At 37.7% G+C, this 26164-nt stretch overlaps 1 protein-coding gene and 1 pseudogene across 1 annotated transcript; both read left to right on the top strand.

Annotated features, from left to right (window-relative positions):
- Positions 1-932: 932 nt before the first annotated feature.
- On the top strand, positions 933-26164 carry LOC121251083 (probable 3-hydroxyisobutyrate dehydrogenase-like 1, mitochondrial). The gene is made up of 2 exons (XM_041150398.1): positions 933-2067; positions 25971-26164. The coding sequence occupies exon 1, from the start codon at positions 1000-1002 to the stop codon at positions 2038-2040; it is 1041 nt and encodes a 346-aa protein (XP_041006332.1). The 5' UTR covers positions 933-999; the 3' UTR covers positions 2041-2067; positions 25971-26164.
- Positions 11729-16843, top strand: LOC121249474 (annotated as a pseudogene).

Below are 26164 nucleotides of genomic sequence, written 5' to 3'. Positions count from 1 at the left end.
ATAAAAGAGATCACATTTCATTCATAAAAGAGAACATACAAATTTGACTTAAAAAAGTCAGTTACATATATTAATAGCTCCCCAGCACACTTCCGTGGCTGACATAGTCTAGTTCAGACGATAGATCTCTAAAGACCTAAGTCTAAGGATCTGTCGTGCACATCTCTGTCCCCGACAGAGTAATAATAACTAGGTGACAAAACCCCCCACTACGCAGAGTAGGGTGCACCAACCCCATACACCGCCTAAGCAGAGAGGAGACATCATACTGTTCGGACCAAGGTCCAAAGGGACAAAATTTTTAGATTTTTTATTTTTTCAAAAAAAGAAAAACAGGATACGAAATAAAATACAATGGAAGAACCACTGTAACAACAGAAAAGTACAAAGCTCCACACGGCTGCGCCACCCTGGGAGAAACCGTCGACCTATCTTGGAGGTTTCGGACTCACAGACCCCAGTGGCGCCGCACGTGACGACGGTAGAGGGCCTTTTGGCGTCGTGAGAGAGCCACTTGCTGAAAGTCTCCGATAACTTTTGGCCGTGAGTGCGAGCAACTAGCCGTTCTGTTTGGCGCCGTCTACGATAGTCTTAAAGATCGGCGACTGGGCAATGCCATGGAAAGACGTATGCTGATCTATAGTCGCCGGGTATTCCAGATCTGTAATTCTCTCTTATTTAGCCTATAAACACAATAAATACAAAAAAATAAAACACAACACAGAGGAGACGGTGGGAGGGAGAGAGGTGGAAGGAGCCGAACCTCCTACCCCTAAAGACAGAACTGTAACAAGAGTTTTAAGGGAGACGGGTTCGAAGAGCTATAGAGTTTCGAGGGACAGTTATTTCATATTATTATTTTTTAATATCTAATGCTAGGCGGCCCTAGGCCTCATTAACAAGGTCCAACCGTTCCAAAACAACCTCAAATTCGAGCTGAAATTACGTCTAATGGACAAGTCACAAGTTAGATAACACCGAGTTTGAGATAGAAAAGCAATGCCATTGCCAGTGCCTCCAGTTCTTCGATTCCTCTCCCTCTTCCAAAACTCCCTCTCCCACACTCCCACTCTCTCCTTTCCCTATCTCACTTTACTCCGCCGCTCCATGGCTACCGACTCCATTAGCCCATCCAACACCCGCGTCGGCTGGATCGGCACTGGCGTCATGGGTCGCTCCATGTGCTCCCACCTCATCCAAGCCGGCTATTCCCTCACCATCTTCAACCGCACCCTCTCCAAAGCCCAACCGCTCCTCGAAATGGGTGCCCGTTTGGCTCAGTCTCCCCTCGCCGTCGCCTCCCAATCCGACGTCGTTTTCTCCATCGTCGGCTACCCCTCCGACGTCCGCTCCGTCTTATTAGACCCCACCTCCGGCGCCCTTGCCGGCCTGCGCCACGGCGGTGTCCTCGTCGACATGACCACCTCCGAGCCCTCCCTCGCCGCCGAGATCTCCGCCGCAGCATCCGCCAAGAACTGCGCCGCGATAGACGCCCCGGTATCCGGCGGCGACCGCGGCGCCAAGAACGGAACCCTTGCGATCTTCGCCGGTGGGGACGAGTCGGTGGTCAACCGTCTGAACCCACTGTTTTCCCTTCTAGGAAAAATTAATTACATGGGTGCCCCCGGAAAAGGGCAATTCGCGAAGCTAGCGAACCAAATCACAATCGCTTCGACCATGGTGGGGTTGGTGGAGGGGATGGTGTACGCTCACAAGGCCGGGCTTGACGTGGGTCTGTTCCTGGACGCGATATCGACCGGTGCGGCAGGGTCCAAGTCCCTGGATTTGTACGGGAATAGGATTTTGAAGAGGGACTTCGAGCCGGGGTTTTATGTGAACCACTTCGTGAAGGACTTGGGAATTTGTTTGAAGGAGTGTCAGAACATGGGCCTGGCTTTGCCGGGGTTGGCTTTGGCTCAGCAGCTCTATCTCTCGCTCAAGGCTCATGGGGAGGGCAACTTGGGAACCCAAGCTCTTATCTTGGCTCTGGAGCGGCTCAATAATGTTTCTCTTCAATCTGCGGCGGCTTCTCCGTCATAGACTGGTACTGTTTTCCTTTTTCCCAATGTTAATGGGTGCGATAAAGATTCTACCCACATTTTCAAGTGCGTGTGTGACCTGAGTTTTGTAAATAATGAATATAGTGATCTACCCTCGCATCTGTTTCGGAGTGAGACGTGTTTTTGTTACTTCTGTTTGTTCTTTCTACTCTCGTGTAGGATATTGTTGGATAAGTTGGTGGTGCTTTTTCATAATGAGGAAATTTGGGGAATGAAGAGATGGCATTATTTTCTTCATAACCCTCTTTTTCTAAGAATAACAGATGCGTTCAGTGAGATAAATGTTCTCATAAGCTTCCTGAGAACCTTCATATTGCTTTACCTATTAGCTTAAACATGATATTGTTGGGTGCTTAGTTTTTAACGGGATAATGCTGCCTATCTATAAAATTTTTATTGGTGCTGATTTTAACCGTGATCGTAGTGGACGTTTGTTTTAACACTTATCTAGATTAAAAATTAATTTAAAGATTTGTTTAAAAAGTATTAAAACTTAACGGTTAATTTAGTTAATGGGTAGTTAATGAGTAATCCGGGTCAGAATATTACAAGTGTTATCCATTCTTTTGGTAGCTCAACATCGATCCAGCCTGTTAGGAATGATACCCTCTCCTTCTCTCTGTTTTTTTTCCCTTGGAGCAACATATTAATCATTATTACTCCCTTTTCTCAGGTTACACCGGCTAAATCTTGGCCTCTAGAACCCTAATCACACAAGTTCTAGTGATTGGTTGCCATCTTGAAAAATTGACAACCTTCAATCTGGTCTTGGGTTAAGAGAATTTAAGATTTGTTGTATTTAATGAATGTCCTTCCCTTTATGTATATCGGAAGCTTGTGTTTAGGTTTGTATTGATGAGAAGTTACAAGAGATTGTTGTTTATCCTAGATATACTGATACAAATTCAAAATCTAACTTAAACTAGAGATTAGTTGATCCTTTGGTCTTCGGTGGCATTCTCCTTATCTAGTTGCTTTGAAGGCTTAGCTTTGCCTTGTTTTGAATTGAGTTGTCGAAAACTTGGTGCAGCGGCTGCCTCATCTTGGTCTGAATGCTACGCGTTATCCAATTGCCAAATACATGTGTCAATGGGAGCCTACAGTCTAAGTGGTAATTCATGAACAGTGAGATTGGATTGGATGTTTGAAAACTTGGAGGATGGTTACAGTTTCATAAAGGTGTACGCAAGTTGGTCTTTAGTGGAGGAACCATATTGTAAGGTTGCCTGAGGAGGCAAGATCACAAACAAAGTGGACATATATTTTAATATGCTTAACCCAAGCGTGGAAGATTGGGGTTAGTAATATATCTATAATGGGACCTATTTCTTGTCGATGGTGTCAGCACTTGCTCGTTAATTGATCTTTGTGCTGACCAAGAGATCGTGCATTGCTTCTTGGACTTCAAGAAGATGAGGTTGCAGCCGAAGAAGATGCAGTATCCCCCAACGGAAGAATGGTAGTCATCAGGGCACTTGGCTCAGCCTGGGTCAGAGTAAGCCTTGAGAGTTGGTGTGGAGGAGCGCAGAAGAAGCAAACCATGCTGAGCACTGTGGTTTAGATAATGCAAGATGCATTTGATGGCACTTCGATGCAGTGCTGTCAGCTGGTGCATGAATTGGCACACCATGCTAACGATGGCAAAAGTGAGGCCTGGATGAGTGATGAACAAGTATTGGAGTGACCTAACAACACTTTGATTTGTTGTTGGGCAGAGAATGCATCGTTAGTGAACTACGTGAGAGAGGCCCAAGAGCCCCAAGAGCTCATAAGAGAGAAAACAGGCTTTGCATGCTGCATTTGTCTAGACAAGGAGATCAAGAATGTAACGTTGTTGGGAAAGAAGGAGCCATGTCTATAATAGAGGACATCAACACCCAAGAATAAATAAAAGGCTCGAGGTCTTTGAGTGCGAAATCCACCTGTTATTGATCAATGAAACAAGCAAACCGAGTAGAATCTAGGAAACCAAGTAGAATCTGGGATTGTGAGAATGATATCATCCACATAGATGAGAAGATAAAGTGGGTTGGGCGAGTGAAGTGTCATATTTGGATCCAAGAAAACCAAGATGCGAGAGTTTTGAGCTTAGCATGGAGAACTAGGCCCATGGGGCCTATTTCATAAAGGGCTTTCTTCAACTTGCAGACATGATTGGGGTATGTTGGGCGAGTAAAATCCAGAGGTTGCACCATCAAAATATCCTTGTTAAATTAATCATGAAGGAACACATTTTTAACATCGGCCCAATTTTGAGAGACAACAAAGGATAATATAATGTGAATAGTAACATGCTTGACAACTGGGCTAAAAGTCTCACCATAGTTCACGTGATGTTGTTAGTGGAAGCCCTTGGAAACAAGACGTGTCTTATACTGTCGAATGGACTCATCGGCTTTAGGTTGATGTGGAAGACCCACTTGTAGCCCACTAAGTTGGAATTGGGCTGAAGAGGAACTAAGGCCCAAGTGCCATTTTGCACAAGGGTTGTAAATTCCTCACACATGGTCAGATGCCATTTTGGGTACTTAGAGGCAATCGAAAAACATGTAGGTTTACCTGAGAATACCTGAGGTTGCGTTTGGGCAGTGAGGTATTTTTAGGTATTCTATGGATAATAGTGAAAAAGTAATGATAGAATATTGAATATTAGTGAATAGTAATGAAAAGTATGTGAAAAGTAATAATAAAATAATGAATAGTAGTGAGATATTCTCAGAATATCTGAGAATATCTCATTACTGTGTAGAAGTTTGTAGAGGTAGCCATAGTGTCGGGAACAACAAAGTCACTAGGTAGAGGCTTGGGTTTGAAGATCTACCTTTTAGATCAGGTCTGGATGGGGTGCCGATATTGCTTTGGACCAAGAGTGGTGTTGGGCAACTTTGGGAAGGATGAAGCCTTTGAGATTGGCGACGAAGCGAAAGGACATGGCAATGCCAGGTAAGCCAATGAGGACTCAACTATTTGAATGGAAGAAGGAAGATGAATGTGTATGGAATCAGCTTGCAAATAAGATAAGTGAGCAAATGAAAATAAACATTCATCAAAGTTTGAGATTGGTGGAGATAAAGATCCGACATGTAGAGACATCTAGGAAACAATAACCTTTGTGGTGTGGACCATACCCAACGAACACATACTATTTTGGTTGAAAATCTAGTTTCTGTGCATTATATAGATGAAGATGAGGCAAGCGAGCACAACCAAAGACTTTGAGAAAGTTGTATTCGGGTGAGTGATCGAGAAGTAACTAGACTTGAGTGGGTAATAGAAGAGGGAAGTTGGTTGGTAAGTTAGCTGGCTGTGAGGAAGGATTCATGCCAGTAAGCTTTAAGCATGTAGTCAGTGGAAGAGGGTCAGGCCTAGGTTTGTGCATAAAAGGGCCTCGCCCTATCAATCCGAAATGTTCGACATGGGCCCACCCGACTAAAGTCGGATTCAACAGGTCAAACCCAATAACGGGTTTATTACACCTAATATCGGTTGAAACCGATCACCCGAGGAAAAGAAATAGCGTTACAACGCCCATTGCTTAGAGCTACTCCTCAAACCCTAACCTCTCTCTATCCTCTCTACCGCCCCCTCCAAGATCTTCACTCGGCATGGCCTGAGACAAAAGCAAGGTGCGTCCTCTCTCTGTCTCTCTCTTCTCTTCTGCCTCTGGAATCTAGATCCCCAAAATCCTCTTGCAAAATCCTCTCTTCTGTGGCTACTGTTACAAAATCCTCTTGCAAAATGGCATGTAATGCATTAGCCTTAGATGTAGGGTTTCCTTTCACATAGCCCAAAAATATTAAGAAAGTTGTGTGGGTAGGTAAAGGTTGAGTCTGGGTTTTCAGAGCTTTGTAATCTGAAAGCCGCTTGTAGAGAGTCCAGGAAAATGTTGAGTGAACAGAGCTTCGGCCGAAGGCCTTAGAAGAAGTAAAGAAAAGCTTCATTTTTTTCATTGTGGATCGTATTCATTCCGTTTTATTCCCCTTTTTCCAACATTTCACCACTGGTAAATGTTGAATGTTGTGCAAGAATTTGACTGAATCGGTTCGGTCTGGATCAAAATAGCTGCCGGAACTGGATGAATTAATTATTTCACTCAAAAGGAAAAAAAGAAGCAAACCTGAAACAAGGTTAGAATATTGGTTTTTTTCTGGCTTTGAGAGATAAAAAGAAGCAAACCTGAAACAAGAATCCAAACAGAACAGTCCCAAGAGGGGTTATGGAGTAGAGTGACAAACCCATCATTTCGTATATAGCTTTTTCCTATCAAATACCTTTATTTCCTTTAGGCATCATCTCCCATTTTAATAAAATCGAGAAGCAATAGCTGGGTCTTCCAATAAGTATTTAGTGCAAGTAAAACCTTTCTCGTTATCATTATTAATCTACCTTTGGGTTTGAAAATATTTCTAAGTAGGATAAGTATTAAATGCAAGTAAAGCCTTTTTCCTTATCATTATTAATCTATCTTTGGGTCTGAAAATATTTCTAAATAGGGAAATTCATAGGGTGAAGCAGCACTTCATCATGGATCATAATGGCAGATATGGAGGAAGAGACAAGAAGCTTCTATAATTTGATCATTGGATGCTCCTTAGTCCTATATCAGTTGATATTCATATTTTGTAATTTAGATAGTTTTTGTAATAAATAGTTTTTGTACATTTTTTTTTAGTCTTCGTAGAAATTTAACTTGAATTATGTTGAAAAGAAGACCAATAAAGTTAAATTTATGTTGAAAAGAAGACCAATAACAATTATTACCCCCACTGGGGGGGGGGGGGGGGGGACCCGATCCGAATTATACGGGCCGGGTTGGTGCATTAACTGGATTGGGCCGGGTCGGCCCAGGTCTAGAACCGGTCGGTTCTTAGCCTGTCTTGACAAAAGAAAGTCAATGGCCGCGTTCAGTGGAACCGTTCATTTTACATTATGAATAAGAGAGACATGGAGATAAAAAAAAACAGATGATCTTCAATTCATGGTTCTCCTATACTTTCCCCCCTCCCGCACCAAGTTTGGAAAAAAGGTATAGTCTTCTTGTTTTCTTCAGTAAGGCCAGTTTGTCAATAATACTATCAACCTTAGCATGATTTTTTTTTTTTGGTAAATCCGGTGTATGATTTGTGCTTTGGTTACACTTCATCCATTTTGTAGAATTTAACGTTTTCGTGACCCTGACGATTGGAAGACGACATATTGAGAGAAATACTTTGTCTAATAAAGGGGAGCGGACAAAGCAAGATTTAGGGAAGAAAAATTTTCTCATTAGTCACCATTCATCATTATATTTTACATTCTATGAAAAATATTTTCATACCTTATGAAAAATATCCTCACACCTTATTAAAAAGTTATAGATGTGGAGTGTGAGAGTAAATAATGATTGATGCATAGTAAATACTGGTAGTTAAAGGGAGGCCGTAGAATATATAAAAATTTGTATATAATAAAAATTAAAAAATTACTTAAAAACGTGTATAAATATATAAAAAAATTTAAGTTTGAATGTAAAATAAAAAATAAAAGCATTTAACATGTCAATTGTCAATTGATCTCGATATTTTTTCAACAAATAAAAATCATTAATTATCATACTCCTTATTATAATAGACTAACAAATAATTTATAAGGAAGTGATAATTTATTTTTATTTTGAAACCTAGTCTTAATGACATTTATGATTTAAAGTTTTTGATTTATCCATATCATTTAATTTAAAATTTTAAAATAAAAGAGAAAGAAAATGACTCTGATATTCAAAACTAATTTAAATCAACATAATAAATTAAATTAAAAAGTTTGGATTCACATGATGAATCAACGAGCATATATATAATTTATGAAAAATAAAATATATTTGAGATTAAAAAATTTCACATCTAATACTCTTTTTACTTTTTTATTTTTACATAATCAGGCACGCCTCTAGAATCCTAGATTCGTCGCTGGGAGCGTTGAAATCCACAGAGGTATCATGTACGGATGAAAATATTTACATCCACATGAACGACAGTGAAGTCCCTCCCAGTTAACAATTTAGAATTTAGCTCGACTAATAGCATAAGCAGTGGTCTAGTTATTCTTTAACCAAAGTTTGACTACAAAATTTATGTTTTATTTTTAATTTAGCTAGTCACTTTTAATAACAAACTCTTTAAATCTATCACTATTCTATTTAAATATTTCTTTGATATTTTTATTTATTTTAATTCAAATGGTATTGAAATATTTATTTCTTACTAAAAAAACACATTGATTTCAACTGCTGGAAATCTCTTACCAGTGGGAATTTTTTTTGATAAGTAAAAATATTATATATATATATATATCAAAAGGAGTAATCAAGTACACTGAATGTATATAAGAGAACATCTTGCCCATAATAGAAAATCCCTAATAATCCAAAAAACCAGTAAAAAATAATCCAAAATACTCTAAACCCGACCCCAACCCCTTACTTCCCATAGAACTAAATCTCTACCCAACAAACCCCACCCCAACCCCTAGTTTTCCCGTCTTCACAATGCCCACTCTTTAGACTTCCCTCCAGATGAGCTACTACCCTTACCGTCATAGTTGATTTTTGACAAAAGATGCTGTAACTCTATGCTTTTCTTGAAACTTGATTTGGTTTCAAGCGCGTGGCTTATTTCGATCGCAGTAATTAATTCTTTAAATTTCTCTTCACATCCTCTATGTGAAATTTTCACGAACTGCTGAATCTCATTAACTTTAAACAGAATTCAATCTACTATTGGAGGAAGAGATACCAGGGGATCCACCACTAAATCTTACCGGTGGTACCGGTAGGAATGATCACTAGTTCAATATTATTTTTTTAAATAATTTAAAAAAAAATACAAATTCACTATTAGTAACTTTTGTAAATATTAAAAAAAATAAAATATACTAATGATAATTTAGAGTGGCATATTTGATGGGGTTAATAAACATTTTCATTTGATTAATTATAATAGAAAGAGATATGATATTTGCAATAATAGAATGCGCAAGTGCCGAACACTATTTTTTTTAAAAAGTAAATACATATGAGATTCACATAAAAAAATTTAATTTTTTAATAGTGGATAATATTTTTTTTCAAAATGAGTGCACGACATTTATATAATCTATAATTGTATTTAGCATTACTCTAAGGGGTTGACCCAAGTGGTGAAGGCCTTAGTCTTGGGGTCACTCATTTCAAGGTCTAATGTTCAACACCTCATGGGTGTAAACAATCCTTTGAGGCCATATTCCTGGTGAAAAAAAACGATTTAACCAATTCCATGTAAAGAAACATCCAAGGATGTGTTGCACGGGATTGGATTTTACTCTGCAAGGATGGGTCTAAAGGGCCTTGCTTTGGAGAGGTTCTCCGACATAAAAAAAAAAAAAAAAAAAAAGTATCTAGCATTATTGTAATCAAGAAGTCAAGTTTGGTTGTTGCTAGTCCCAATTTAGAGTTTAGCTTGATTAAAAAAATTTGTTCTCATGCATTCTTAATGGTGGACCATGCTCTACAGTCATCGCTGGGGTTTCGACAGTGCATTACATTTTTTATTTTCATGCAATTTTTTAACACTTTTAAATATTTTCTTTTAAAAAAAAACTCACAACATCATTCAAAAATATTTACTTAATCATTAAAAAAAAAAAAACACCCATTGTGAGCCTAGTGGGAGCAGCAAAAAAACTTGGTCTACTACAACTTACGGATGATAAAAAAAAAGGTGAACCGGTAAACTAGACCGGACCAACGGTTCGGTTCGGTACTGATTTTATTTTTTTTAAAACTAGTCGGAATCGGTCCGATTTTAATTTTTCTTTTTCTAACACTGGACTAAACCAGATCGGACCAGTTTATATATATTTTAATTTTTTATATTGTATAAAATATTTTTATATGATTTTTTATATTATATACAATATATATAATTATATATAAAATATTTTTGTATTATATGATAAATTACTAATTAATATAACATTAAAATTTAAAATCATATATAAATAACTAAAAATTATTATTATATTCTGTACTAATACTATATCACAATATATTATAATATATTATAATATATTATCAATGTATTATTAGATACTATAATATAAATACAATATATACTATAATATAAATACAATATATTATTAAAATAAAGGATCAAACCAGATAAAATTGATAAAATTAAAAGTGTCTGTTTAGAGATATAACTGGCGAGATAATGAACCAGTTACAGTCTTGCTACAACTGCACCATTCTTTCGTGTTGACCAATTATAAAGGAAAGAGAATATTTTCGTCAACGTGAGTTGAACGTTGACTTGGTAAATTTTGATTCTAACAGAAAATTAATTAAGAAGAAAATTGACTAAAAGTGTATTTGAATATTGAAGTGAGTTGAGTTGAGATGATAAAATATTATTGGAATATTATTTTTTAATATTATTATTATTTTAGAATTTGAAAAAGTTGAATTGTTTATTATATTTTGTATTGAAATTTGAAAAAATTGTAATGATGAGTTGAGAGTAATTAAGGAACCAAACGAAGCCTAACGCATCAATGTAAAATCACTTTTGTGAGAGTATTTCTTTTATACGAGATTGTTATTAAGGTATCGTTTAGATTGCAAAATATTTCTATCTCATATCATACCATCTTATTTTGTATCATTTTATAAAATATTGTTAAAATATAATTTTTTAATATAATTTTTATTTTAAAATATTAAATTATTTTTTATGTTTTATTTAAAAGTTTGAAAAAATTATAATGATTAGGTAATTATTAGATAAAAAATTAAGAATTTAAAGTTAAAAAGTATTTGTGTCTATAATGTTTAGATATTGAGATAAGATTGGATGAGAGATGAGATAAAAATATCTCTCTATCCAAACTAGACCTAAGTTTGCATTGGGATACTGAGATGATTTCGAATGATCTGAATTGATATCTAAATAATAATATTTTGTAGAGTCTCATTGAGATGTGTTTAAATATATGAAATAAATTGAGATGAGTTTAATTTTCATATAAAAAGTTGAAAAAGTAGTAAATTTTATCAATAATTAATTTGAAATGAGTAGATGTGAGAACCTAACAAACTTCCATATTTGATAAAGTGAGTCATGTGCGTGTGTGCGCGCGTGTCTATATATATATATATATATATATATATGCCCTACAACAATTTGAGGAAATAACTTTTAACTTGGAAAAAAAATATTTAGTTAGAATTTTTAAGGAAAAAACAATTTTATTGGATTATGTTTTCTGTTGGCTATGATTGACAAAAATAATAAAATAAATGATTATTGTTAACAGAAGTACTATAGTCATAAACATATTTCATAAAAATAAAGTTATCAACTAATATAGTTTTATATAATTCGTTAAATCTATTTTATAATAAAAATAATTTTACAATCTAACATACCATATTAAATTACGTTATTTTGTAAGTTTATTTTTATTAAATTAATTACGTTATTTTGCAGTTAAATCATTTCTTATATGAATTGATAAGTAGAAAAAGAATAAGAACAAGAATAGAAAATTGATAAGAGTAGAAAAGAAAGGAAAGAACATGAGAGCTGAATGAAGAGCAGATTCCAAAGTGATTTTGCTTACCTCTCTGAGTAAAAAGAAAAGCCATTGAAACATCAATGGAAACCATTACCTCTCTTTTTGTGTACTCTTCATTGTTCTCCCTCCTAAGAACGTCCATTACACTTGACACCATTGCTCGAAGTCGATCAATCAGAGACGGAGACACATTAGTTTCAGCTGGAAGAACATTTACGTTTGGATTTTTCAGCCCAGGCAGTTCAAAGAGCCGATACGTCGGAATATGGTACGTGATATCTTCTGAGGCAGTTGTGTGGGTAGCCAACAGAGACACTCCGCTTAACGATCACTCGGGAGTTTTGATGGTCACCGATGAAGGAGTTCTTGCACTTCTCAATAGCACAAATAATATTGTTTGGTCATCTAATTCATCGAGAAGAGCAGAAAATCCAGTTGCACAGCTCTTGGACAACGGAAATCTTGTTGTGAAAGATGGAAATGTTGATGACCCAAACCAAACAAGTTTTTGTGGCGGAGTTTTGATTATCCTTGTGACACATTTCTACCGGAAATGAAGATTGGGAGGAACTTTGTAACTGGTATTGATAGATTTATATCATCTTGGAAAAGCGCGGAAGATCCTGCTCAAGGTCAGTTTTCATTACGTATATATCCCCATGGGTTTCCACAGTTGGTTGTTCTGAACGGAACCAGCATAAAGGCAAGAGCAGGGCCATGGAATGGACTTCACTTTACGGGATATCCTTTCCTCAGACAGAATTCAGGAATTCAGCCTGAATTTGTGTTGAATGAGAACGAGGTCTATTATGAGGTCACGGTTGGGAATAGTTCAGCTTTGACAAGACTTGTGTTAAACCCAACAGGCACTGGGGAACGCTTCATCTGGGCAGATCAGACACGAAGTTGGCAAATTTTCTTTACATCGACGGAGAAGGATGAGTGTGAAAATTATGCCCTCTGTGGAGCATTTTCTACCTGCAACCCCAGTAACTCCAATGTATGTGCGTGCTTAGAGGGATTCATACCCAAATCTAGGAAATATAGGAATTCGATTGATTGGTTTAATGGGTGTGTTCGGAGGACTCCACTGGAATGCAATGATGGAGATGGCTTTCGGAAGTATACTGGAATAAAATTGCCTGACACAACTTCTTCCTGGTTTAATAAGACCATGAGCCTAAGGGAATGTGAAGAATTTTGTTTGGAAAACTGCTCTTGCACAGCGTATTCAAACTTGGATATTAGGGGAAAAGGAAGTGGCTGCTTGATTTGGTTCCGTGATCTGAATGACATAAAAGTAAACTCCCTGGATGGGCAAGAGCTATACATAAGGCTGGCCACTTCAGAACTAGGTACCTTCTCGCTTGGTCTTTAATTGGCTACTTCAGTCTCTTTTGTCCATGTTTTCCTGGGAAAGGGGGGAAAATCTGGGGATGTGGGGGATAAGGAACAAACAAAAAGTCTATATACAACTGTCCTGCGTCCCCATTGCGGCATCGCATCCTACATGGCAAAAATTAAAAACGGCGTCGTTTCGTCATTCGCTACATCCTGAAGATAGAAGTTTCTCTCGTCTCTCCATTTTGCCCCACACACTCTCTCTCTCTCTCTTCCATCCATATTCGTCTTCGACATATGATCAGGCCAGCCAGTTTTGGTTTGTATTTCTGAATTAATATAAAAGGAAAGCTAAACCTCTTTGAACTAAATCATTTTCAAACTCCCCAGTTGACATTATTTATTATGTTTCAACAACCAGAACAAAGTAAACTAGGCTCCGTCTGTTTCATGGGAAGAAAGTTCCCAAGTAAATCTAATTCTTTGTTATTAAAAGAATTAATGAGGAAAAGTCAAGGAATTACACATCTTCTTGAAGAAAATTGAAAATGAAGTTTCATGATTTTTCATTCTATTTCGTCTTCGCACAATTCTAGGCAACCATACCGATAGAAAATAAATAGCCGATTCAAAGAAATAGAGGAAACTGTACTCCTTGAGGAATCAATCATCGTCGAGATCTGGATCTTCTTGGAGTTCCTCGAGCTCCTCCTTGGTTTTATCATCGATCCAGGACTTATCTTTTGGGAGAGAGGATTCTTCTTAGCTCGGCGTGAAGGATGGGGGTTTGAACGTTGGGGGTTTCGGCAATAAATTCCCGAGCTTCTGTTGAATGTCGTCCCACCGAGTCGACGCGCCTTCCAATTCCTTGTACACGAAGTGATAGTCTGCTATTGTTGTTCGTTCGTTCGAGCTTTCGAGTTTCGCTAATGCTTGCAGTTGCCTTCTAGCTTTCGATTTTGTTCCGTCTCGATTAGTCATTAGTAAAGAAAGTCAAACGAAAAAAGTCATTATAAGGATGCTACATGTTGTCCTCGTAAAGAATATTAAACGAAAAAAGGCAGGAGATAGAGAAATGGCATGTTTGTACGCAAATTTTTATTATTATTAGCTGACGTGGTCAGCCGATGCCGCAGGGGTTTCCCACCCCGGTTGCCCCAGAAGAACTGAGGAACAAAATATGTAGAAATTGTAGAAATCTGCATCTTTAGGATGTTTGATTGATTGACACTACTAGAAGCTAGATAATTGAAATATTAGTGTGAAAGGTTCAGGACTCTATGCTGTTGCAGGGCCACAGAAACAAGGATTTGGTGGTGTTGTGCCCTACTATTCTATTTTCTCTGTTTCAAAGTTTTTGGAGGAGCTAGCTCGAGGCATGGCCATTCTGTAACTCAATTATTGAAAAAATATATTATTTATTTCTCTGATTTCCTTTTGACAGACAGAAGCTCAAGCAATGCGGATGAAGTGACATACATTGTCGTGCTTCCCACATCACTTGCAATGCTGATATTGGTCCTTTTTGTTTATTATGTGAGAAGAAAACTCAGACAGAAGGGTAAGTCAAACACTCTTCACAAACTTATTTGAGCAACCACAATTTATCTTCTAAATGAAATGACATCCATTTTTTTTCACCATATTAGGAGAGAATTTGTTGCTGTTTGATTTGGGCACGAACCTGAAGACTGATGATTCCGAGCTTACTGAAGTAAATAATCATGGAAATAGTAGAAAAAGGGAAGTCAAGATGCCATTATTCAGCTTTGCAAGTGTTTCTGCTGCAACTGACAATTTCTTAGCTGCAAATAAGCTTGGAGAGGGCGGCTTTGGGCCTGTTTACAAGGTATATACTTCAAATCTCTCTAAACGCAATACTTAGTGTAATGAATGTATACGAGGTCGGTAATTTGGCAGTTAAACACCTTCCCAGGTTGACAAGTGCAAATAGGTGATGCCAATTTTGTTGCTACTTACAAGCTGGTGTGGAGGACAGATTCTCTACACCTTTCTCGTGTCAGGATTTGATCTGTAGAATTCAAATTTTTAAATTTTCTGTGCAAATCAAATCATGTTATGTCAAAGGTGTAGATGATTGTGCTATTCATACTAGCTTGCAAATAGATTTTTTCAAGCCAGTTGGTTGTACCCCATGAGGTGTTTGAAGTTGTCCATGATAGTATATTTCTTCCAATGGTATTTTCTGGTGTTTTCAACAATCAATAAATTAAAAAAAAAAAAAAAACTCAGGGAATATTAGTGAAAGGGGACGAGGTAGCTGTCAAAAGGCTTTCACGAAGACCCAGCCAAGGTTGGGAGGAGCTAAAAAGTGAAGCAATGGTCATAGCCAAGCTCCAACACAAGAATCTTGTCAGACTTTTGGGTTGCTGCATTGAACGAGATGAAAATATACTAGTTTATGAATATATGCCCAATAAAAGCTTGGATTCCTTCCTCTTTGGTTAGTAATTCCTTATATTTGGAATGGAGATAAATCTTTTCAGTTTACAACTTTATGGCCCTTTGCAATTTGCATATAGTACTGCAATTTACTCTTTCTTATATGTTGAACAGATTCACGCAGGATATTAGATTGGGGAACACGGGTTCGAGTAATTGAAGGGATTGCTCAGGGGCTTCTTTATCTTCATCAGTATTCTAGGTTAAGGATTATTCATAGAGACTTGAAGGCCGGCAATATTTTGCTGGATATTGACATGAATCCCAAAATATCAGATTTCGGAATGGCCAGAATCTTTGGAGGAAACGAGTCACCAGCAAATACAAATAGGATTGTTGGAACTTAGTACGTTAAACTTCTGAATCATAAAAGCCTACATAATATTATGCATATGTGCTTTTGCATACACAAAAATCATGCAGCTGCTGATATCTTTTCACCTCATTATGATGGTTTTCAGTGGTTATATGTCCCCTGAATATGCTCTTGAAGGCCTCTTTTCGGTGAAATCTGATGTCTTTAGCTTTGGCGTCTTGTTGTTAGAGATTGTGAGTGGCAAGTAGAACACTGGTTTTTATCTAACTGACTCTCTCCATCTTCTTGGATATGTAAGTATCCCATTTGCATTTTGTGTTGTGAAAATCCAAGCACATTTTTTTTTCTTGGAAAAAAAAATAATTTCTTATTCATAAGCTGAGTGGAAATGTCTAAATTAGTGAGCCTCAAGTGGGAGGGAGGCATGTGAAGTGGCCCTATAATATTTATTGCTAACTGCTTAGTTAATGTTGTTTGGAATACTCATATGAAAAGCGATAAATATTGTAGAATGAAAGATTCTTTTTATCGGTCACTATTCACCATTCCATATCTCACATTTTATGAAAAATACCTCTACATCCTATGAAAAAAAAAAAAAAAAATTCACGTGATGTGAACAATTGCTGATTTGTAGAATACCCTTCTAATTTATCTGTCTCCCACTGCCCGAACATGAGTTTCCTGTGCTTGAAATTTTAGACCATAATAATTAGTGTCCTGTAAATTAAGATCACATTTCGCTTTCTCGCATTTGAAGGCCTGGGACTTATGGACAAGCAACAGAGGATCGGACTTGGTAGATCCTTTACTTGAAATACCCCTTATCTCTATGCATACGGTATCGAGATTTGTGAACATAGGTCTCCTCTGTGTTCAAGGAAGTGCAGCGGATAGACCTACCATGTCCGAGGTTGTCGTGAGGCTTAACAGTGAAAGTGCAGATCTGCCTTATCCCAAACAACCCGCTTTCTTGAACGTGAGAAGTATGATGATGGCAAACCTAGTTCATAGCAAGCAAAAAGAAATCCGTTCTGTGAATGACGCAACGATTTCAGATACCGAAGGTCGATAACGTTTTAATTTCCGCCCACGACCATGAGATTGTAGTACATTATACAACATGACTCTGTTCTAATATGCATCACGAAAAGATCAATTCTACTTGGCATTGACACTATTGTAGTGGACGATTTTCATTTCATCCCAAACACTCTTTCATCTAAATGGGATTTATTGGACCTGGAAATTAATTCCAAAAACTGATGCAAATTCTTCTCCAGTTCTTTTAAGATGTCTTTTGCCATTAATTCCTTATCCTCCAAATCAAGTAAGAAAGAAATATAATGGTGAGGGCATGGATCAGTTGGAGCTAATTCTTTCTTAAACAAATTGCAATCCCCCAAAAAGAGCAAATAATTACAGCTTTACTTTACTGATATGACAAACAAATTAATTTGCTCATTAGCCAAAGGCTTCGCTAATACAATTTTCTTGCACTAGTGACCTTTTTCAGTGGTCACTGGTGACATATACATACATACATATATATATATATATATTTATATTTGGTATGTCAGTAACCAGACTTATAAATAGATTTTTGCGAGAAAGATAAAACTAGAAGGAAAAAATGGAAACAAATTCAGGTCTGTTCCTGAAGTACATGCATTAATTTACTATATATAAATCTCATGTCATCTTACAACCTAATTAAGTTGTAATTACTACATTAATTAATCTCTGGTTATAGTACTCTAGCTTAGCTTAGCTGATGATGAAGGTAGATCTCAGTACTCCAACTCCAATAGCAAGCATATATAATTTAGTCATGCCAACACAGCAGAATCACAGTGTATCTCCATATGATATAAAGCTGAGCCCTCTGTGCTCTCTAATTTGCTTCGAACCCCTCGGCCATGATCGGAGCTTCAAACTTCTTGTCAGACTATGTGCAGTAATTCTAATGTTGGTGAGTGAAGTTTTTGCATGCAGGAGTACTTCATGTGCTGTTGGTTTGAAGGGCTTGAGAGCACTTATATATATACTAGGCGGGAGTAACGTGCAAAGCACGTTTGCCTAATTTTATAAAATGGTTACCTTCTCTTCCTTCCTCCAACTCTTATTTTATCTATTTTGAAGTTTCAAATGTATTGTAATGGAAGACATGATACAAATTTTCATGCAATGATGACTTTTATGTTGACTAACAAATTCCCGAAGTAAAGATGAATCAAAATTCATTTGTAGGTACTTTGTTTAGTGGTAGTCACTTAAAACAAATACAATTAGGAGACACAGATGAATACCTACAACTTACTACCAAAAATAAATAGAGCCAAGCATTCAAGTTGGTGAAGCTGAGACTACCACAGTCCATAACAAACAAGTATGGTTTTACAAGTGTATAACAAGAAAACCAGCATCCAAAAAATAAAAAAAATAAAAGGCAAGATTAAGGCTATTAATGGTGTATTAAAGAAGTCCCATGTAAACATCTTTACTGTATCTTGCCCAATTTAGAAGAACAAATGTTCCCCAATTGTGACATAAGTGAGACACTATTAGGGCTCATACAGGTGGTTTTGACAAAATTAGTCCCCAATGTATTGTTTTAACAGGTTCCTTGGAAATGCTATTGGAAAGGATCAGCTTCTTCTCTTCAAGCAGCAGCTCAGGATCCTCAAGAGGAGAACTATATGCCTGGAGGTACAATCTCAGAGGAAGAGAAGTGGTGACATATGAGCATATATAGCTATATGAAGAGCGAGCAATTGAATCCAAAACTTCAATGCTCATAGACATATTTCTATAAATGCAACAAACATATTACCTTACTTAGCCACACAGAAACCCAAACTGTTCCTAGAGAACCAAAGGAGTAGAAGACTGATGGCCAACCAAACTGGTGGATTAAAAACGGTGAAAAGGCCAGGCCAGTGACTGATCCAAGGTACATCCCATTGTACACCAATGCTAATGATCTACTTGTCTCTGCTACTGGAACCTAGTTTGACAGAATGTTATTCATGGCAGGCATAGCAACACCCTGAAACAGAACCAAATTAACAAAGCCATAACATGGGAACCTTAAATTACTCATGGGCACATTCAAGGCAGGGAAAATGTCATGATATATACACTATGGATGGCTTCATGGAAACACATTTTAAGACAGTAAACATTAAAAACTAGTAAAAAAAAAAAAAAATGAAAGAGAAGATAAGAGATGAGAGCACCCTTTTTCTTCTCCTGTAGCGAGCACCCTTTTTTTTTTTTTACTTTTTTTTTTTCAAAATTTAAAGATATAAAAGGCACAATTGCCAATACGTATGCACCCAACCCGCATAAGAGAAAAGGCATACAGAGAGCAGTGTATAGAGAAAAATCATAAAAATGGTGTACTGACACAAATAAAATGTTATACCAGCTGCAATCAGTGACAAAAAATCCCAATAATATCACAATTTGACAACCTGGAGAAGAGAAAAAGCATTTAGAGACAGCAAAATGGTGTACTGACATAACTGGCAAAACATAAAAGATAAAAATAATAAACTCAAAACATCATAACACTCAACGAATAAAGATGTGAAAAATGTGAAAAAGTAAAAACTGACTGAAGGACAAAAAAATCACTGTTCTTAAAGCTGCTGTAGCAAGTTAAAGCACAAACCTCACCGATACCCATGAAAGCATGAACAACAAGGAAAGGCAATCCAAGTTTAGCAGCAATGGGAGTGAGAGCTGTAGCAATCGACCACCAAACTACACCAAACTATAGGAATTCATGAAGCTGAGGAGAGGCAAGTAGATATGATCATCCCCTAACTTTCTTCAAATGTCAACAAAATATTTCTCTAAAAATTGTTTCAATAATTATGATGTAAAATAGCCTGCCTTCGGTAGCCCTCTTTATTCATCCAATACTATGTCAGAATAAGTTCAAATGTAAATGAAAATGAAAATGTTATGTAATATGAAATGAAAATGTTATAAATGTTTATGTTACTTATCAGTAACAGCAAGCCTATCTAGCTAATAAAATGGTCTCAGACTCTATCATCACAGCAAAATCACATCCAGCAATTGCTCGAGCCAAAAAAATTTGGTCCATAATAAAGAACGGAAATCCAACAAGCAGATTTACACCAAACAAACAAAAAATGAAAAAGAAAAATCCAACAAGTAGAAAAATGAAAAAAAAAAAACAACACAAGTTTTGAGTCGAAGAACAAGAAGACTGGAAAGAATTTTCAAATGCTCTTCAGATTCACATCCCACAAAGAGAAGAGAGAGGATCCACACTAAAAACTAAAACATGCCTAGAAGAATGAACAAGAAACTCACTTCCTTCAGATTTCAAAAAATGGTCCATACCGACAAACAAAAATCCAATAAGCAAAAAAATGAAATAAAAAAATCCACACGAAACAGGAAAAAAAAAAATCAAACCATCCTTCAAATTACATCCCACAGAGTGAAAAGAAATAGAATTAACAAAAACCATACCTACGCGTTTCCTTTAAACCGCGCGTCGGTGCAACGCGCAGCTCCGATTGGCTCCCAATCCGGTCGACAGCAAGATCGGAGGGTAAGGCTTCTCCTAGTGGTGCACGTGTTGGACGATGATCGCCGGAGAAGCTTGAAACGGCTACCCCCTTTATTCGGTCGAAAACCTAAAAAAAAAAAAAAAACCAAATGAAACCACCGGAAACGAATGGCCGGCAAGGAGAGGGAGGAGAGGAAGAGGAAGAAGGAGCCGAAGCTCCCCTCCCCCCAGTTGAGTGAGCGAGTTTCGAGAGAGAGAGGGTCTGATTTTTTACTTTTAGAGAGTTTGTAGAGGAAAAAGGAGCCGACCGAGTTTCTAGAGAGAGAGTGTGGGTATGGTTTTTGACTTTTAAAATCGAGATAGAGTATCAAACGGAAAAAGTATACAAAGACCAGCGAGAATAGAAAAAGTATGACACAAAATCATAAGCTGTAGAAGAGATAAAAAGCTGCAAAGGATAAAAAGTACTAACAGCAGATAGATAAGAAGTATTAAAATGGTATACTGACATAATTATAAAATATAAGTAAAACATAAAAGCTGCGGAAGTGAAAAAGTAGACAGCGAAAAAGTAGACAGTGAAAAAACATAAAAGTATAAAAGTTACGAAAAAGAAAAAGCAGACAGTAAAAAAGTAGATAGTGAAAAAACATAAAAGTGGTGGACTGATGACTGACAAAACATAAAAAAAGAAAAATAATAAATTCAAAACGTTCTAATATCCAACAGATAAAGATGTAAAATAAGAATTTACCCACTGTTTTTAAAGCAGCAGTGACTTAACGTTGATTTAATGGTAATCTAACGGAAAACAAGAAATTCTGTTTACTGATTGTTACATAGCCACTTATATAATAGTAAAGATATAAATATATATATATATAGGGATCAGATAGAGGAGGGAAAGATAAGATAGAATCAATACTGAGTGGTGGATGACAAATATTGTGGGCCTCTGGGTTGAGCTTAATGGGGTGGGTCCCACTTTCTAAGAAAGATGACAAACTAGACCTATTGACTATGAGGTTGTCTCCATTCCAACCCACTCTGTTCTAATAGTTCAAATTAGCTTAATACACCAATAAATCAGGCTCTACAAACTCAACATGCATAAGTGGTGAATAGAACGTAATAAGTGGCACTCTAGCAAATAAAAGGGAAAGCGGACGTGCAAATTAGATGACTTTTGTGCGTGAGTTATGAAGCATGTATATATGTATAAAGAAGGTGTTATCACTTGTTTTTCTGTGTACGTGCTAGGTATTTATGCCTCACATCTCGCCATTATTGTGTCATGATCAGGAGGAGACAACCTCTTGGATTGAGGTCCCATATACATTTTTATATATGAAAAATACTAGTAGAGCCCCTCAAAGTTACTGCTTGATTATTTTAATTTCTTTCTTAACGATTAAGGATGTTACAAAATTGTTGAAAATAAATGAAGGATTTTTTTTTTTTTTAAATAGACTAGCAGTACACCCAGCAGTAACTGTAGGGCAGCCCGCTAGCAGTACTCTATATATATATTGTCTGCTTGGATTGAGATTCCTTGTACTTGTGCCTATGGAGATTCAAACCTCATTTAGAGAGTGAGATGAGATGAAATAGTTTGTGAATAATAGTGAGATATTTGAATTGAGTTGAGATGAGATGAGTTGGTTTTTAAAAGTTTGTGTGTTTGGATGTAGCGATTATATCCATTGAGTGAACTTTATGCTTGGCGCTTCTTCTGATTGCAAAATAGTGCAAAACATTAGGGCTGAGGCGTTGCCCTTGACCCCCATGACCCCCATGACTTAAACCTACAATTCATGGCCCAAGCCTCATTAAAAATCTGTCAAAAAGGTATAACACATCCTTATTGGGTCGAGTCATCAAATCAGCCTGACATACCAAAAATCAGGCTCCACAAACTCAACATGCATAAGTGGTGAATAAAACGTAATAAGTGGCACTCTAGTAATAAAAGGCAAAGCGGACATGCAAATTAGATGACTTTTGTGTGCGAGTTATGAATCGTGTATATATATAGAGAGAAGGTATTATCACTTGTTTTTATGTGTACGTGCTAGGTATTTATGCCTCACACCTCGCCAATATTCTGTCATGATCAGGAGGAGACAACCTCTTTGGAAACTCTAAAACTTGAGTTGCTAAGGTAAATCTAAAAGAATATATATTGGTTGCTTGGATTGAGATTCCTTGTACTTGTGCCTAGGGATACTAGGATGCTTAGGGAATGAAATGAGATGATAATTTTGTGATTTGTGAATAGTAGTAACAAGGTTTGTGAATATTAGTGAGATAGTTTAAGTCAAGTATTTATTGAGTTTTAGGAAAGGAGAGAGAAAAAGTTAAATAAAAATATTATAAAGTTAAAATATTGTTAGAATATAATTTTTGTTTTTGGATTTGAAAATGTTGAATAACTTTTGTTTCAAAATTTAAAAAGTTGTAATGATTAGTTTGAAAGCATTTGTGCTTAAATGATATTTGGGATGGAAATGAGATATGATGAGATGGGATAAGATGAGAATTGTTTTCAAACATCCCGTGAATCACCGCCTAAAAATATCAACACTCTCATATTTCTAGAGTTTTATAAAAATAAATATTTTCCTATGAATTCTTCCCAAATGGGGTCAAATACGACTTTCTCATCCTAAGTGAAGAGACTCTTTTATCTTCACTAGACGGGCCAAATATACCATGTAAGAGGCCGAAATGATGGACCAAACAAGTTAGAAAACCAGAGGTGCACCATACAGCATACACTTGCTACCATGAAATCATACCACCCAATGAGATTAATATGGTAACTATCATCGGTCAAAGATACTTACCTCTAAGGAAACAGTGAAATATCCGAGATACTTATTTTTGATATGCTTATCCCTTTCCTCTTGAAATCATATTATGAGAATTTGGTGATCAAGACCCTGAGATTTGGGGAAGGTTTAAACTATCTTTATTAGCAACAATCCATTCCATATAAAGAACCAACACTAGCAGCCCAAGGTGAGACAATATACACATATTTCTAACTTAGGCATAGGAGGTGCACTAGGCACATCGGGCCATCCTCTTTCTTTGTTGTAGTTCATTAGTCGAGATCAGTTGATGGTGGAGCACGTCTAAAATTGTGGCGTCGTCTGTGCGATCGACACAGATTTCTTGAAGATGTTTCAACTTGGTTTTCACATGCCTGCTACAACACGCTCCAATACAACCCGTGACCAAGAAAGCACCTTTAGAAATATGGAAACATGTCTTGTAGAGATGGAAGAGCAGTTAAAGAAGATGGTGAAATGATGGAGGCTCTTCAACGAGAGAATGAGAGCTTGAAATGGAAAAACCAAAACTACAACGAGGACGTCGAGGTAGATTGCAACGAACAACCCGAAGGAGAGGCACACATTGCAGGCAGAAAAAAATGCCTAGGAAGTGGAAAAAAAGAAGTTGCACGACAAGTTGCATAGCCTTGTTGATAAATATGAAGAGATGGCTAGGAAGATATGAGGTTCATCCTCAGTTGACCAGTTGCTTAACCGCACAAATTTACCCTATAGCTTGAAGGTGATGGTCGTGCCGCTCCCACCAAAGTTCAAGGTCCCGCAGATAGAGCTGTATGACAGGTCACGAGATCCGGTAGACCACCTGGAAAACTTTAAAGCACACATGACCCTTCAAGAGTTCCTTGGGGAGGTCGCATGTCAGGCTTTCCCATTGACATTGAGAGGTGTGGTGAGACGCTAGTTCGGGGTGCTACGGTCGGGATCGATCGATATCTTTGAAGAATTGGCCAAACAAGTCCTAACACAATTCATGGCCAACAGAAGGCGAAGGCAACCCATAGCATACCTCTTGACCATCAAGCAGAAAGAAAGAGAGAACCTGAAGACATATCTCACTCGATTCAATAAAGAGCGATTAACTACTGATGACCAAGATGAGAAAATTACATTGGTAGCCCTTCTAGGGGATTGTATGGCCTTGAAGTCCATTCATGGCGGAGGTAGCGTAGAGGACTTTGTCCACATTGAGATAATTAATGGACAAGATCGATGACTTCATCAACACTAAAGACACATTGCAAGCCTTAATTGCACCACGAAAAGAAGCGATGAAAGTAGAAGATAGAGACCCTCAGAGGTTGAGAGAACGGAGAGCCTCAAAGAAGAATGAACGAAGCCATCATGATAAAAGAAGAGAAAGACGAGTGCCCCTAGGGGGCGTGGCCCGAGGTTCATTCACGACAACCTGAATGTAAAATCAAAGGGTAGGTCGCCAGAACGAACAGAAGGCAGCAAGGCGAAGAGAGGATGACGTTTTTGCACCTACCACTAGAATGACACCCATTGGACGGAGGATTGCTATAGGATGAAAATGTGAGTCATGGAGTTATGGGGAAGCAGTGAGTTGGAGCGCCTGGTCACAGAACATTTAGGCCCAGTTTGTATTCGCAAGTCATCTCACTACTATTTATTATTATTCAACTTTAACTCACAAATCTCACTACTATTCACAACTCATCTCACGACTATTCACAACCCATCTCAACTCATCTCAACTCATCTTCGAATCCAAACGATACCTTAAAGCCTAGAAAACAAGCACCTGGGCTGAAGGCAAAGCGAGATCGGGATGTCCGATGAAGCAGAAGCCCGAAAAGGCGACGATCAGTGAGAGAGGATGATTGAGATGCTCCCCACTAGAACTTAACCTCAATGAGGCACCCCTCGGCAAGATCCATACTATAGCAGAAGGGTTCATTGGGGGTGGAACCTTTGCATCTAGTAGAAAAGCGCACACCCACAGGGCGAGGTATGTGGTAGTGTACATGACAGACAGACCATCCAAGCAGCCAAGGGGAAAGAACACAAAGAACATTTCTTTTGGGAAAGACGACTGCGAAGGAGTCTTATACCCAAATGAAAATGCATTGGTGGTAACGATGTTAGTCGCTAACTACACCACCAAGAGGATTTTGACCAATAATGGAAGCTTGGCCGACATCCTCTTTTGGGATGTGTTCACCAAGATGGGTATTGATCCTAGCTCCATTGAAGGGATTCTCCAAAGATGCAATACAACCCCAAGGCGTAATAACCCTATCGGTCACAACCGGGAAGGGATTGCAGACTGCCACCTCAATGACCGACTTCCTAGTAGTTAAGGCCCCCTCATCCTACATTGCTAGATTAATGGACTTGTTCTTGAATAACCTCAGAGCAGTCACCTCTACCTATCATTTGGAGATGAAATTCCTGATGGAGGCAGGAATAGAAAAGGTCCGAGGCGAGTAGGCCCTAGCACGAGAGTGTTATGTGAAAGAACCTAGGTCGATAGGAGCATATGTCTTTATTACGAAAAACCAGAGCCAAGATGAAGTCCCTTTGCCCAACGTTCCTTCTCGACCATGTCATAGAAGCACAGGATGAAGAAAACTTGCAGCAAGTAAAAGCCAGCTGGCGCTAGTGACACTGCACCCTGAACAATCAGAGACTACAACATGGGTCAGGACCAGACTCCAGCCCAAGGTCCGAGAGGCATTGAAGAAGCTTCAGGTCGAACATAGAGACATGTTTGCATGGAGTCTGTGGCGGCTCCTCCGTCATAGACTGGTATTTTTTTTCTTTTTCCCAATGTTTATGGGGGCGATAAAGATTCTACCCACATTTTCAAGTGCGTGTGTGACCTGAATTTTGCAAATAATGAATATGGTGATCTACCCACATTTTCGCATATGTCTTGGAGTGAGATGTGTTTTTGTTATTTCTGTTTGTTCTTTCTACCCTTGTGTAGGATATTGTTGGATAAGTTGGTGGTGCTTTTTCATAA

This window comes from Juglans microcarpa x Juglans regia, chromosome 2D (genome assembly GCF_004785595.1).
Source record: "Juglans microcarpa x Juglans regia isolate MS1-56 chromosome 2D, Jm3101_v1.0, whole genome shotgun sequence".
NCBI lineage: Eukaryota > Viridiplantae > Streptophyta > Magnoliopsida > Fagales > Juglandaceae > Juglans > Juglans microcarpa x Juglans regia.
This window is presented reverse-complemented; position numbering and strand designations above follow the sequence as displayed.